The sequence below is a fragment of the Rana temporaria genome, chromosome 8 (genome assembly GCF_905171775.1).
Source record: "Rana temporaria chromosome 8, aRanTem1.1, whole genome shotgun sequence".
NCBI classification, from domain to species: Eukaryota; Metazoa; Chordata; class Amphibia; order Anura; family Ranidae; genus Rana; species Rana temporaria.
In genome coordinates, this window is record NC_053496.1 from 155,158,296 (window position 1) to 155,171,123 (window position 12,828).

At 43.3% G+C, this 12,828-nt stretch overlaps 5 protein-coding genes across 5 annotated transcripts in view; 2 read left to right on the plus strand and 3 right to left on the minus strand.

The window, feature by feature from the left end:
- LOC120909238 overlaps positions 1-12,828 on the plus strand; it is a 107,103-nt gene that overhangs the window by 15,642 nt on the left and 78,633 nt on the right. The window contains exon 2 of the mRNA XM_040320961.1: positions 9,208-9,584. Within this exon, the coding sequence (XP_040176895.1) occupies positions 9,208-9,584 (377 nt within the window). The remainder of the gene's footprint in view (positions 1-9,207; positions 9,585-12,828) is intronic.
- LOC120909236 (histone H4) lies at positions 1,847-4,358 on the minus strand. The gene is made up of 2 exons (XM_040320959.1): positions 4,261-4,358; positions 1,847-2,175 (listed from the first exon to the last, which is right to left on the minus strand). The coding sequence occupies exons 1-2, from the start codon at positions 4,298-4,300 to the stop codon at positions 1,904-1,906; spliced, it is 312 nt and encodes a 103-aa protein (XP_040176893.1). The 5' UTR covers positions 4,301-4,358; the 3' UTR covers positions 1,847-1,903.
- On the minus strand, positions 6,271-6,769 carry LOC120909228 (histone H2A type 1). The gene has a single exon (XM_040320951.1). It carries the CDS (start codon positions 6,723-6,725, stop codon positions 6,333-6,335), a length of 393 nt encoding a protein of 130 aa, XP_040176885.1. The 5' UTR covers positions 6,726-6,769; the 3' UTR covers positions 6,271-6,332.
- LOC120909234 (histone H2B 1.1) lies at positions 7,017-7,484 on the plus strand. The gene has a single exon (XM_040320957.1). The coding sequence runs from the start codon at positions 7,047-7,049 to the stop codon at positions 7,425-7,427; it is 381 nt and encodes a 126-aa protein (XP_040176891.1). The 5' UTR covers positions 7,017-7,046; the 3' UTR covers positions 7,428-7,484.
- LOC120909224 (histone H1B-like) lies at positions 11,146-11,923 on the minus strand. Its single transcript, XM_040320947.1, has one exon. The coding sequence runs from the start codon at positions 11,884-11,886 to the stop codon at positions 11,212-11,214; it is 675 nt and encodes a 224-aa protein (XP_040176881.1). The 5' UTR covers positions 11,887-11,923; the 3' UTR covers positions 11,146-11,211.

Sequence of the window (12,828 nt, forward strand, 5' to 3'; positions counted from 1 at the left end):
TGAAACTAGAGGGAGCATACTGCTTGGAGCATCTTTGATGCTGGCTGTCGTGACCATGTAGAGAGAACGTGGGTAGCTGGCTATAGCCATTTTGCTAGGAAAAGATATGCTCAAACCCTCTGTTAATGTGATGTTTATACATTTTTGAACTGTTGTCACAAAGTTAATGGAAGCTGCATCTACTGACTGATTCAAATTCAAATTACTGCTAAGCATTCCATGAATATGCATATTCCTGTTGTGGTCCTTTTTGGTACTGTGTATCTTCTTTGTTTAAGCTGAAAATCTCAATAAAAAAAAAACTATTGAAATAAAAAAAATATATATATATAATGTTTGGGGGTTTTAAGTAATTTTCTAGCAAAAAAAAATGGTTTTGTCTCGTAAACACCGACTCTGAAAAACAGGCCCGGGGCTAAAGTGGTTAAAGTGTGTGTCATTTAGGCATTACCCAGGCATGCATTTGTTTTATTACTTAGAAATACAAGGAACAAGTTTATTCCCTCCCCAATATGTACAATGATCTTCTAGAGATATATTCATAAATCAATTATCTTATTGAGTTCTGCGATCTCATAGCACTGAGAGGATTGGAAATTAATTGACACAATCATAGGATTTGAATGAGCTAATTTTCCTGCTGCCATTCCCGATGCGTTATGAGCTACAGACCTAGAATGTTATTTTATACACGTTTTTTTTTTTTTTTTTTTTTATCTTTCCAAATTGTAATATCAGATAAAGTAATAGCCGGGATATGGTGGTGAATATAACATTGAAACAATATGTCTAAGGGAAATCTCCCGTTACGTTGTGTTATGGGTTAAGAACTCTTCTATTGTATCTTCCCTGGTTGCGATTTCATATAAAGTTACAATGTAAGGCGGGAGATTGTGGCGGATCTGAAATTCTAACAATGCTTCTGAGTGCGGCGTAAATGTTTACTCGGCGCTGCCACCTAGTGGTCAGTCAGGGTATAACTTTGTGTTCAATACAAGGCGAAGAATAGAGGAATGTATACAGTCAGAATTTGGAGATGATCTCCGCAATGCATAGAGAATCCGGATGATAGAAGATAAACCGGAGACACCCAGAAACCTGTAGAAAGTCTGACTACAATGTATTTAAATAGCCCCAATTCCAATCCTGAATTTAATACAGATCTAAATCAGACAATTACCAGTGTTTGATGTTAGAGAGGACTCGGGGACACCCACCTTCCCATATAAAGAGAAATGTAAATGGTGCTTCCAATCGATGTAATATACTAGTCGGTACATGTAATAAGGTGTAACGAGATCATCCAGAATTCTAGTCCCCCCACTCCATCTCGTGTGTTCTTTCTGCAGGAAAGGGGGTGAGAGATCCATGTGTGTTCTAATCACATTCCTAGTCTAACAAAGAAAGGGTTCAAGAAACGTCCAGAACTGGGATTGGCTCGGCTTCGATTTGAATGTTTAAATTTCCCGCCAGAGTAGCAGAACGATCAAAGCTCCGGATCTGACCAGGAAATAGATGAATGGACGATATCTATACAATCATCATGTCTCTTACTGGGGGAATTAAATACTTTGTGACAAATGAGTATTACGAATATTTCCCTTTAGTACTCTATAGCGCTTACCCGGTATTTTTCATCTAGAACTATTTTACGATTCATGTCCAGCAGACATGTCCAACTTAATTGTTTGAATACAAAATATTATACCATCAAAATGTGTGGACATTCTAAATCCTGGCCACATACTATGCAATCTCCTCAAGATCACCCCTAAAATTGCTAGAAACTTAAAACTCGGGGAGAAATGTACAGATAAATCTATAGACAGCACTTTGTATGAGAAGGTGGGTGGCCCTGAGAAGGGCCTTTGTGTAGGGGAAGTGGGTAGGTGTTCATGAGGGTTTAGCCTCCGAATCCGTAGAGAGTGCGCCCCTGGCGTTTGAGAGCATAGACGACATCCATGGCGGTGACGGTCTTCCTCTTGGCGTGCTCGGTGTAGGTGACGGCATCGCGGATGACATTCTCCAGGAAAACCTTGAGCACTCCGCGGGTCTCCTCATAGATGAGTCCGGAGATGCGCTTGACACCCCCTCTGCGGGCCAAACGTCGGATGGCGGGTTTGGTGATGCCCTGGATGTTGTCCCGGAGCACCTTCCTGTGCCGCTTAGCGCCTCCTTTCTAGTGATGTCCAGTTCATGAACGAATCGTTCTTTTGAATCGGTTCTTTTCAGTGAACTGAGTGAATCGATTCATCTGAGTGAACTGAATCGTTTGGAATGGTTCTCTGCACTCAATACAAAGCATAGCAGAGCAGGCCTGGTAATATGATCCTAGAGTGCAGGGAGCTTGGCCCCTCCCTGCAACCAATCAGCTCAAGGCACAGAGACACTCGGGAACTGCATACAAGTCAGTCATGAGTACACAGTACACCGAGTTAAAGAACCAAACGAGTTAAAGAATCATATGGGTTAAAGAACCGTACGAGTTACTGAGTGAGTTGAAGAACCATATGAGTTACTGAGTTGAAGAATCATACGAGTTGTTAGAATACAGTACACTGAAATACCACGAGTCACCACCAGTAAATCAATGATCAGGTAGCAGAAATACATTGCAGACTGCTTTAAAGACAGAGGGGACAAAGAGTCAGGATAAGAAGATCTCCTCATTCAGATTCATTCTTTAACCCTTTAGTATTTAGTTGGCTTATCCTAAAGGAGATATGTATGTTAAAAGGGACAGACATCCATTCTGGGACATGTGTCTAATTTAGTAGCTGTTTAACTGATTTTTTTTTTTTTCATTACACAATAAAGAAACCCCTTTGGGGCACTTTGTAATATAGGTAGTCATAACAGGTAGTACAGGACATTCATTAACCATACATTTTATTTCTAGAATTATTGCAGTCACTCTGATGTTTGTGGTGACATCTAACGTGTGAAGCAATTATCGTTTATGTACACATGCATGCCCTACGCACGTTTATTCATATGTAGATATCGGGGTCAGTGGGGATGGTTTTAGTTATTTTGTTTATTTTTTCACTTAACAAGCCCCTATGTCAAGGGTGCTCAACCCGTGGCCCTCCAGCTGTTGTGGAACTACCAGTCCCATCATCCCTCTGCCTTTGTGAGACATGTGTGTAACTATCATCCTTGCAATGCCTCATGGGACTTGTAGTTCTGCAACAGCCGGAGGGCTACAGGTTGAGCATCCGTGCCCTATGTGATAGTTTTTTTGAAGTGACAGGTTCTCTTTATTGCTTCTGGGGTGTGTTATATGATCATATGAGTATAGGATTGTGCTCAGTAACCTGGGTAGCAGGTGTTCTGTCAGATCAAGCAATCTATAGGATCAGCCAATATTGCCACTTACGGTGACGCACAAACAGCTGTGTAAACGAAAAGCAGGGTTTTGTGCATGTGAACTGCATTCTGATTGGCCAACGTCACAGTTAGGATGGCTAGCCATCAGATTTGTCCGTAGTCTTTACAGTGCATAATGAGGCCCCTTTCACACTTGTGCGACTTGGGACTACAAAGTCACATGACAAGTGATACCCCATGATTTCCAATGAGTGCCATCCATATCTGTGTGTCTTCAAGTCGCAGCGACTTCAAAGTAGTCACTGCACTACTTTGGTCCGAATTTGATGTGACTTGAGGCAGAAACCTCAACATTATATACGTATTGCTTCAAGTCGCATCAAAATCGCATCAAAGTCACTGTAAAATTTGTGGCAAAAATTGCACAACTTTCAAGTCGCACAAGCGTGAAAGGAGCCGAACGATTGGATTTTACTACCGTGGGTACTTTGCCCGCCCACGCTAGTAAAATGCGATAATTTTTCCCTGGGCATGCGCTGTGAAGACTACGGAAAAATATGATGGCGAGCAATGTTACCTGAAGTTGGCCCATCACATGCACAAAAACCTGCTTTTAATTTACACAGCTTTTTGTGCGTCACCAAAATTGAGGACGCTGTCTAATCTGACAAATTGTGGTCTGATACAATAGGATTGTGCTCTGAGCAAGGAGCTAAATACAAGTAAATGTCCCCAGGACCTGCAAACCTTCTGTGAAGAATCGTTCTTCTGATTCTAATCATTTAAGGTTGAGTGAGAGCTTTGGTTCACTTGCTTGTCAGTAGACTCAGCAAGTGAATCGAAGAATCGATTCATTGAATCGGTTCATTTCAGTGAGTGACTCGAAATGAACCGATTCAGTTAAAAGAATCGAACTTCCCATCACTACTCCTTTCCCCAGACCCTTCCCTCCTTTACCGCGACCAGACATGACTACGCTTCTCTGATAGTACAAAGAACTGAGATTAGCCGACTGTCCGCTCTCCTTTTATAGAGACTGTGCGGACCTGATTGAAACCATGCTGAGAAAAGGCGGAGTCACACCCATTCATTACACAGAATGTTTTTTTTTTCCCCATGTGTAACGCTGCTAAACATTCTGCTGTTCTGAAAAATATTAAGGCAACAGAAATTTTTATCCAATCATCAGATATATGAATTTGTCAATAATAATTTAATGTTTAAAAATATATATATATATATATTACTCTGAAAAAGAAACATATATACGGGGATACCACAGCATATTAGTATTTCACATTCTCAGAACCTTATAAACCTCTGGCAGAGTGCGTGTTACAAAGTGGGAATTGATCTGATTCTTTAGTTCAGACGTGAAATATTTACTTTATTCATTAAATATAATAAAACAGCATCAGCCTATATCAAATAGCAAGTGTGCATTGATGGAACTAAAAGTACACTTAAGATATTGGTTCCGTCAACGCACATCATTTAATATTGTTTGATACTTTTAGCGCTGCATTTTTGTGTGTTTTATTACACGTTTAAGAATTTGGTAGGTTTATAGAGAAGCTGCTTTTTAACCTAATGGTCATTAATATTGATTATTACTCACTTAAGATATATCGGATTTTACCAATTCATAAGCGCTTGATATAGTTGGAAAGGGCTCGATATCTATCTATATAGATATCCTTTTGTATGCATTCATTGTACATATTTATCGGTGTCATGGTTACTATGTATTTATTGTTATACATATTCTGGTTGGGATATGAGGACAATCTTTCACTGATAAATGTCTGAAAGCGACAAATAAATATCAGTCAGTGACATTTCATGATCAGATCTGTATGTGATCATGACTTAATTTCTCCATCATATAGAAAAGTAGAGATCTATAATAGAAGACATGTCTCTTTCATATTTTGTGTGAAGCAGTGATGAGATCCTGGATTCTGAGAACATATAGAAGTGTTTTCTCATGGTTGAGTAACAAACAGAATTATTTCCTAATCATTCCGGACTAATGCAAATTAGAGCGCATATTTCTCCGGTAAATGTCTCATCCGATCATCTCCTCGGTGTAGGTTTTGGCGGTATAAGAGGGATGAATATTTATCTGTAACGATCTACACAATTCAGGCGGGCAAATTTAAAAACCGAGCCAATCACAGCTGTGGGCGGTTCCTCCATCAGCCAGTAATTCTGTCTTTTTATGAGGACTCCATAGAAATGTATTCCGAGATCTGTTCTCACCCCAGAAAACACTTGTTCGGTAGACTTTCCATTCATCTCTATAGCAGGGCGGATTCTGTATTCTGATGTCAAACCAAAACAATTCGGAAATTATTATTTCCAACGTATTTCTTATTATTGGTAAATAATTCCACTGAAATGAAGGGGACCAAGTTGATCAATGTTCCCGGAAGGGTCGGCTGAGTGGATCTGAGATGACTGTAACAGTCTATTGAATTCCTGAGATACATTTCTACGACAGAATTAGAACGTTGAGCAAATCACAGTTGTTGGAGATTCCTTTAGATCTTTTTCTTCTGGTGACTCTGAAGGAGGTGAAGGAGATCTGTGTCGCTTCTTAGTTGGAAGTATTCTTGTTTAGCATGCATGGAATGAAATCAAATCATCCGTCAGCACTGAAGGACGGAGAGCATTGAAGATCATTCCCTGTAATCACATCACTTTGTTCTATAAACTGCCATGAAATGAGAGAACATACAATCAGATCTCCCGATAACAATGTATGGGTGTCTTTATATGGAGGGGGTATAATAATGCCGAATCTTCCTACTTTATTAGTTAGTTATTGTAGAGAAGTGTGAAGAATACAAAATGTTTGCTTTTTAGAGTGAATTGTGTATCTGAGAATAGGAAAAAAGAAACACAATGTACATGTGTCGGGCTCTTTGTATGGCGAGGTGGGTGGCTCTGAGAAGAGCCTTTGTTGTGTTGGGTAATGGAGGGGAATGAAGTGATCGGGATTACTTGGATTTGGTGGCCTTGTGGCTCTCGGTCTTCTTGGGCAGCAGCACGGCCTGGATGTTGGGCAGCACTCCTCCCTGGGCGATGGTGACGCCGCCCAGCAGCTTGTTGAGCTCCTCGTCGTTGCGGACAGCCAGCTGGAGGTGTCGGGGGATGATGCGGGTCTTCTTGTTGTCGCGGGCGGCGTTGCCGGCCAGCTCGAGGATCTCAGCCGTCAGATACTCGAGGACGGCGGCGAGATACACTGGAGCTCCGGCGCCGACCCGCTCGGCATAGTTACCCTTCCTGAGCAGACGGTGAACACGACCGACTGGGAACTGCAGACCAGCCCGGGATGAGCGTGTCTTGGCCTTAGCCCGAACCTTGCCTCCTTGTTTGCCGCGTCCTGACATTGTAAGTGGATGATTGGGTTATTCAATGGAGAATATCACACCACAGATCACTCCCCTTCATTTATACACTCAGTGCTCCGACGTCACACGCTGCGATTGGTCACGTTTGAATCCAGCCAATAGCGTTAAGACTTGTCTCTAGACCAATCTGTAATAGAAGGTAGGAAACCATGACGTCACTCTCCATCACATGATTGAATCCTCCAATAGAAGAGTGAGGAGGGGTGTGGACTCATTTGCATAGGACGCCTATATAAGCAGCACACGAGGGCGGCTCCAGCACACTTTCCCTTCACAGAGAAAATACCATTAACCCTAATAATGCCTGAACCAGCCAAGTCCGCCCCGGCGCCCAAAAAGGGCTCCAAGAAAGCCGTCACCAAGAGCCAGAAGAAGGATGGCAAGAAGCGGAGGAAGAGCAGGAAGGAGAGTTATGCCATCTACGTGTACAAGGTGCTCAAGCAGGTCCACCCCGACACCGGCATCTCCTCCAAGGCCATGGGCATCATGAACTCCTTTGTCAATGACATCTTCGAGCGCATCGCCGGAGAATCTTCCCGCCTGGCTCATTACAACAAGCGCCGCACCATCACCTCCCGGGAGATCCAGACCGCCGTCCGCCTCCTCCTGCCCGGAGAGCTGGCCAAGCACGCCGTCTCCGAGGGCACCAAGGCCGTCACCAAGTACACCAGCGCCAAGTAATCCCCCCATCATCATCATCCCAACACAAGACACAAAGGCTCTTCTAAGAGCCACCCACCATTTCCATCAATGAGCTCTCATCACATTGTATCAATTAGAGATTCTACACATTGGTGAAAAATAAACTAATTGTATGATATCAATCATGTTTGTGTAATCTGACGGAGTTATACATTTGTGGATGTTTTAGAATAAATCCATCCGAATACCATCTATTCTTCCAGATTTCCTTTATTGAGGAATTCCAGGTTTTTTTTTTTTTTTTTTGCCCCGTTCTGTAGAATGGATAGCCGGAACATCTAATTTTTACATGAATATTGTCGGCTAGTGGGAACAAAAACCATCCAATATCTTCCCGTGTAAAAGGCTTGCATTTTATCACCACTAGGTGTCAGTGTTGGACAGGGAATACATGGGAGTTATTTTCCGAAACTAGAAAGCGGATTTTTATAGTACACATCCTATAATATCTTTTCATTGCATACTTTTTGACCGATAAGTTTGTTTTCCGTTTTATAAATGATCTTAAACTTTTCACAAATCGTGAAACTTTTCACAAATCGGAGACACATATACAGGGGGATTCTTACATATTAGGAATAGTTTAAGGATCATCTGCTCAGAATATTTACCAATTGAGATGTCCCTTGTGATGTATTTGTGTTATACAGCATCAACTTCCTTTATGGGAGTCCAAATATAATACATATACACACACAATCATCGACTCGCCTTAAATCGGGGGATAGACTGCCTGTGTCATCTAATTTACTGAAATATTGGGCACAAATGATCCATTCTCAATGTTTCTGATTCTTACACTGAGAAGGAGTCTCTAATCTTTGATTTTGAACATATTTCTTTACATTGCAAGCTCAATTAGTAGGGCCCTCGTATTCCGTTTGTATTGAGCTGCATTGTGATTGTACTGTCAGACTTTTTTTTTTTTTTTATTGTAAAGAGCTGTGCAAATTGTTGGCGCTATATAAATCCTGTATAATAATGTAGTACACCAGCGCCAAGCAAATCCCCATCATCCGAACAGGACACACATGCTCTTCTTAGAGCCACCCGTGTACTACATATCAGAGCTGTCACCTCCTAATGTTGACATGATATCATGAGAATTATAGTTCAAATAATGTTTTTGGTGCATTGTTTGACAAATAAAACCTTAATGTACATTGATAGGATTGATAATGACATCTAGATGTCGCGCTGCGTCCATTCCCTCAAATCCCCCGGTAGGAGTTAGCGGCACACCGTTTAGAATGTTTACATGGGGAATAGATTGAAAGGGGAATGTAAATCCAGCAATAGGAGTTCATGGTGTAATCCTGATCCACATGGACCATCTAGAAATAATGATGCACCATCCCGGATCTGTCCGGAGCTGGGGGGAGACAACTCATTGTCTGCTCAGCGATCTGTCCCCTCCATGTTAGTACATCATTGTGCTGAATAGAACAAGCTGTACAAGTCACCTTTCTACCTGTTATTCACAAACCACGGAATTATCCGATCAGTGAGATCGGAGGAGGATTTTCTGTCTCAATTACTGTATTATGGAGACAATCAGTCCAATGTCAGAGCTCCTAATTCGTACACATTGTATGATGTGGAGGGAACTCCCAACCCCACACAAAGAAGGTAACTCTAACACAGATAACGGGCAGATCTTGGCGGGCATTTTAAAAATGCCGCGGGTTTTAAGTAAACCAATCATGAAAAGGGGTGTGAGTTAGTTCTCCAATCAGAAGACAGTGATGTGTATAAATAGGCGCCGCACAGCCCGTATTCTATCACACTTGTGTTTCATCAGCCATGGCAAGAACCAAGCAGACCGCTCGTAAGTCCACCGGAGGGAAAGCTCCCCGCAAGCAGCTGGCCACCAAAGCCGCCCGCAAGAGCGCCCCGGCCACCGGCGGAGTCAAGAAGCCTCACCGCTACAGGCCCGGCACCGTCGCTCTCCGAGAGATCCGACGCTACCAGAAATCCACCGAGCTGCTCATCCGCAAGCTGCCCTTCCAGCGCCTCGTCCGAGAGATCGCCCAGGACTTCAAGACCGATCTGCGCTTCCAGAGCTCCGCCGTCATGGCTCTGCAGGAGGCCTCCGAGGCTTATCTCGTAGGACTCTTCGAGGATACCAACCTCTGCGCCATCCACGCCAAGAGGGTCACCATCATGCCCAAAGACATACAGCTGGCACGCCGCATCCGTGGAGAGAGGGCATAATCTACTCCGCCGACATCCTCATTACCCCCTCCGACACACAAAACAAAGGCTCTTCTCAGAGCCACCACATCCTCCTCACAAAGAGCTCCATACTATCTCCTCCCTACTACATCATACAAATACTTCCTCTACACCCCCCACCACATGTATTTAATCTCCTCGTATTTTCTACTCACTTCATTTCTTATTCTGAGAGAATGTCTGTTTTTAAGTAGAAATAGTGTTTGGAGGATCGCTCACATTACTTCATTCATCTCTGCACTCATCTCTAATATCTCTAAAACCTTTACAATGTAACAATTCACACCTCTCTAAGAAGGAGATCTTTTCTCGCGCCGCTCTGTTCCCAACATAATACAATGTAACAATATGTAGCAGAGGAAAACAAAACAAGTTCCTAGAAAGATTCTGTTCACATCTCTGTACTTCTCTCATCATTGCCAGGAGATCGGGGAAACATAACCTGTTCAAGATAAATACAAAGTCACCCCTCCCCCTCCTGTAAACAGATCCCGAGATCACCTATTTCTCAGCTCGGGTGTATAAATGATACAACTGACTAGTATTAAATCGCACACTCCATATTCATTTTTCTGCTGCATGAAGATATTTTTCTACCACAGGAATCTCTCCTCTGCCATTCTCCAATCTCCCCTCTCACACGCTCAGGTGACATTGTTACACCTTCCCATCAGCACATCTTACACTCTCTTCACATTATCTACAGAAGACTATGATTGGCACCCTGTAGAGAGTTGTAGATTTCTCATTCCAAGCATCAAACCATTGTTTTTTTTTTCATGTCAGCCAATCACCAGATAGTGATCAGTACTGTGAGTGCACAACACCATCCTCTGCCCCCCGAAATGTCATCGCTGTGCAATTTGAAAATAGTCTGATCAGCCAATCACAGCCTCTTGTGGTTCCTGTGTTGGCGAATAAGACCATGTATGTCATTTTATGGGGAGCCGGGAGATAAAATTTCAATCCAAATGTGACATCGGGGCTGCTAATCATCTTCATATTCTTTTTAGGAGAACATATGGAATTCTATGACAGCGAAGAGTCCCTTCTCCGCATAACACAATGTTTTTTTTTTTTTTTGCTGATCATTCTAACATGCCCGATCAGTACAAGGATTCCCCTTATACCGATCACATGAAATATTGAAGATCCTGAACAACCATCTAGAAAGAGGAAGTGTGAATAATACACCCCCCCAGATACCAGGCAGTGGGCGGGGATCTCCAGGGCTCTGATCTTCACGTGAAATTGATCGTTGCAGGGGCCCAGAAAACCTTTTTTATATCAGGAGGGATCTCTAGTAATCTTTGTGCGATTTATCATATCAAATCTGAGATTCTCTGCAAGGGACAAATGTACAATGTGTGATGGGAACATGCGATCTCATCTAGACCGTGTGCAAAATCTATATGGCTCCTAGTGAGTGTAGGTAGGTATGTGCGGCTCTGTTAGGAGGAGGTGGGTGGCTCTGAGAAGAGCCTTTGTGTGGGGTGGAGATGAGGGGGGTGTCCGGCTACTGCTGCCTTTATCTCTTCTTCGGAGCGGCCCTCTTGGGCTTGGCTGCTGTCTTAGGCTTAGCCGCCTTCTTAGCCGGACTTTTGGCGACTTTTTTCGGCTTGGCTGCAGCTTTGGGCTTTTTGGGGCTCTTTGTCGCCTTCTTGGCGGGAGCAGCTGCAGGCTTTGCCGGTTTCTTGGCGGCCTTCTTGGGGCTCTTGGCGACCTTCTTGGGGCTCTTGGCCGCTTTGGTGGGGGTTTTCTTCTTGGGGGACTTGGCCGGCTTCTTGGCTGCCGCAGGTTTCTTGGGGGACTTGGCCGCAGCCGATGGCTTCTTGTTGGCGATTTTCTTGGCCTTGTCGCCCTCTTGCTGCTTCTTGTTGATCTTGAAGGATCCGGAGGCGCCATGTCCTTTGACCTGGACGAGGCTCCCCTTAGTCACCAGCCCCCTGATGCCGGCCTTGAGGCGGCTGTTGTTCTTCTCCACATCGTATCCTCCGGCGGACAGGACCTTCTTGAGGGCGGCCAGGGAGACCCCGCTGCGCTCTTTGGAAGCGGCCACTGCTTGGAGGAGGAGCTCGGACACGCTGGGACCGGACGGCTTCTTGCTGCCTTTCTTGGCTCCTCCGGCCTTCTTAGCCGGCTTCTTCTTGGCGGCGGGCTCCGCTGGAGGAGCGGCGGCTGGGGCGCTTTCAGTCTCTGTCATGATTTTGCAAAAGTACAAATAGATACAATTGGTTGCGCCGCTCAGGCTTATATAAAGACGTTCTGCACTGCTATTGGTTGGTACAAAGCTTTAGTCTGTACTGCTATTGGTCGCACATACGACACGCCCACTGACTGTCACTCCTGAGTTGGTGAATCTTCTCTCTCTTGTTGTGTTTCCCGGGCAGAGAGAAAAACGATTTTATTCTGAAATTAAACAATATAAATATAATATAAATAATAATATAAATACAAAAAAAAATGGTTTTGTCTCGTAAACACCGACTCTGAAAAACAGGCCCGGGGCTAAAGTGGTTAAAGTGTGTGTCATTTAGGCATTACCCAGGCATGCATTTGTTTTATTACTTAGAAATACAAGGAACAAGTTTATTCCCTCCCCAATATGTACAATGATCTTCTAGAGATATATTCATAAATCAATTATCTTATTGAGTTCTGCGATCTCATAGCACTGAGAGGATTGGAAATTAATTGACACAATCATAGGATTTGAATGAGCTAATTTTCCTGCTGCCATTCCCGATGCGTTATGAGCTACAGACCTAGAATGTTATTTTATACACGTTTTTTTTTTTTTTTTTTTTTTTTTTCCAAATTGTAATATCAGATAAAGTAATAGCCGGGATATGGTGGTGAATATAACATTGAAACAATATGTCTAAGGGAAATCTCCCGTTACGTTGTGTTATGGGTTAAGAACTCTTCTATTGTATCTTCCCTGGTTGCGATTTCATATAAAGTTACAATGTAAGGCGGGAGATTGTGGCGGATCTGAAATTCTAACAATGCTTCTGAGTGCGGCGTAAATGTTTACTCGGCGCTGCCACCTAGTGGTCAGTCAGGGTATAACTTTGTGTTCAATACAAGGCGAAGAATAGAGGAATGTATACAGTCAGAATTTGGAGATGATCTCCGCAATGCA

Bases quoted from the DNA above. Each gene is read 5' to 3' on its own strand.
- LOC120909228 (XM_040320951.1), bottom strand. From the start codon at position 6,725: ATGTCAGGACGCGGCAAACAAGGAGGCAAGGTTCGGGCTAAGGCCAAG.
- LOC120909236 (XM_040320959.1), bottom strand. From the start codon at position 4,300: ATGTCTGGTCGCGGTAAAGGAGGGAAGGGTCTGGGGAAAG. The intron at 2,176-4,260 runs GAGTAGTGATGG...ATCACTAGAAAG, and splicing joins AGGGAAGGGTCTGGGGAAAG to GAGGCGCTAAGCGGCACAGG.
- LOC120909234 (XM_040320957.1), top strand. From the start codon at position 7,047: ATGCCTGAACCAGCCAAGTCCGCCCCGGCGCCCAAAAAGGGCTCCAAG.
- LOC120909224 (XM_040320947.1), bottom strand. From the start codon at position 11,886: ATGACAGAGACTGAAAGCGCCCCAGCCGCCGCTCCTCCAGCGGAGCCC.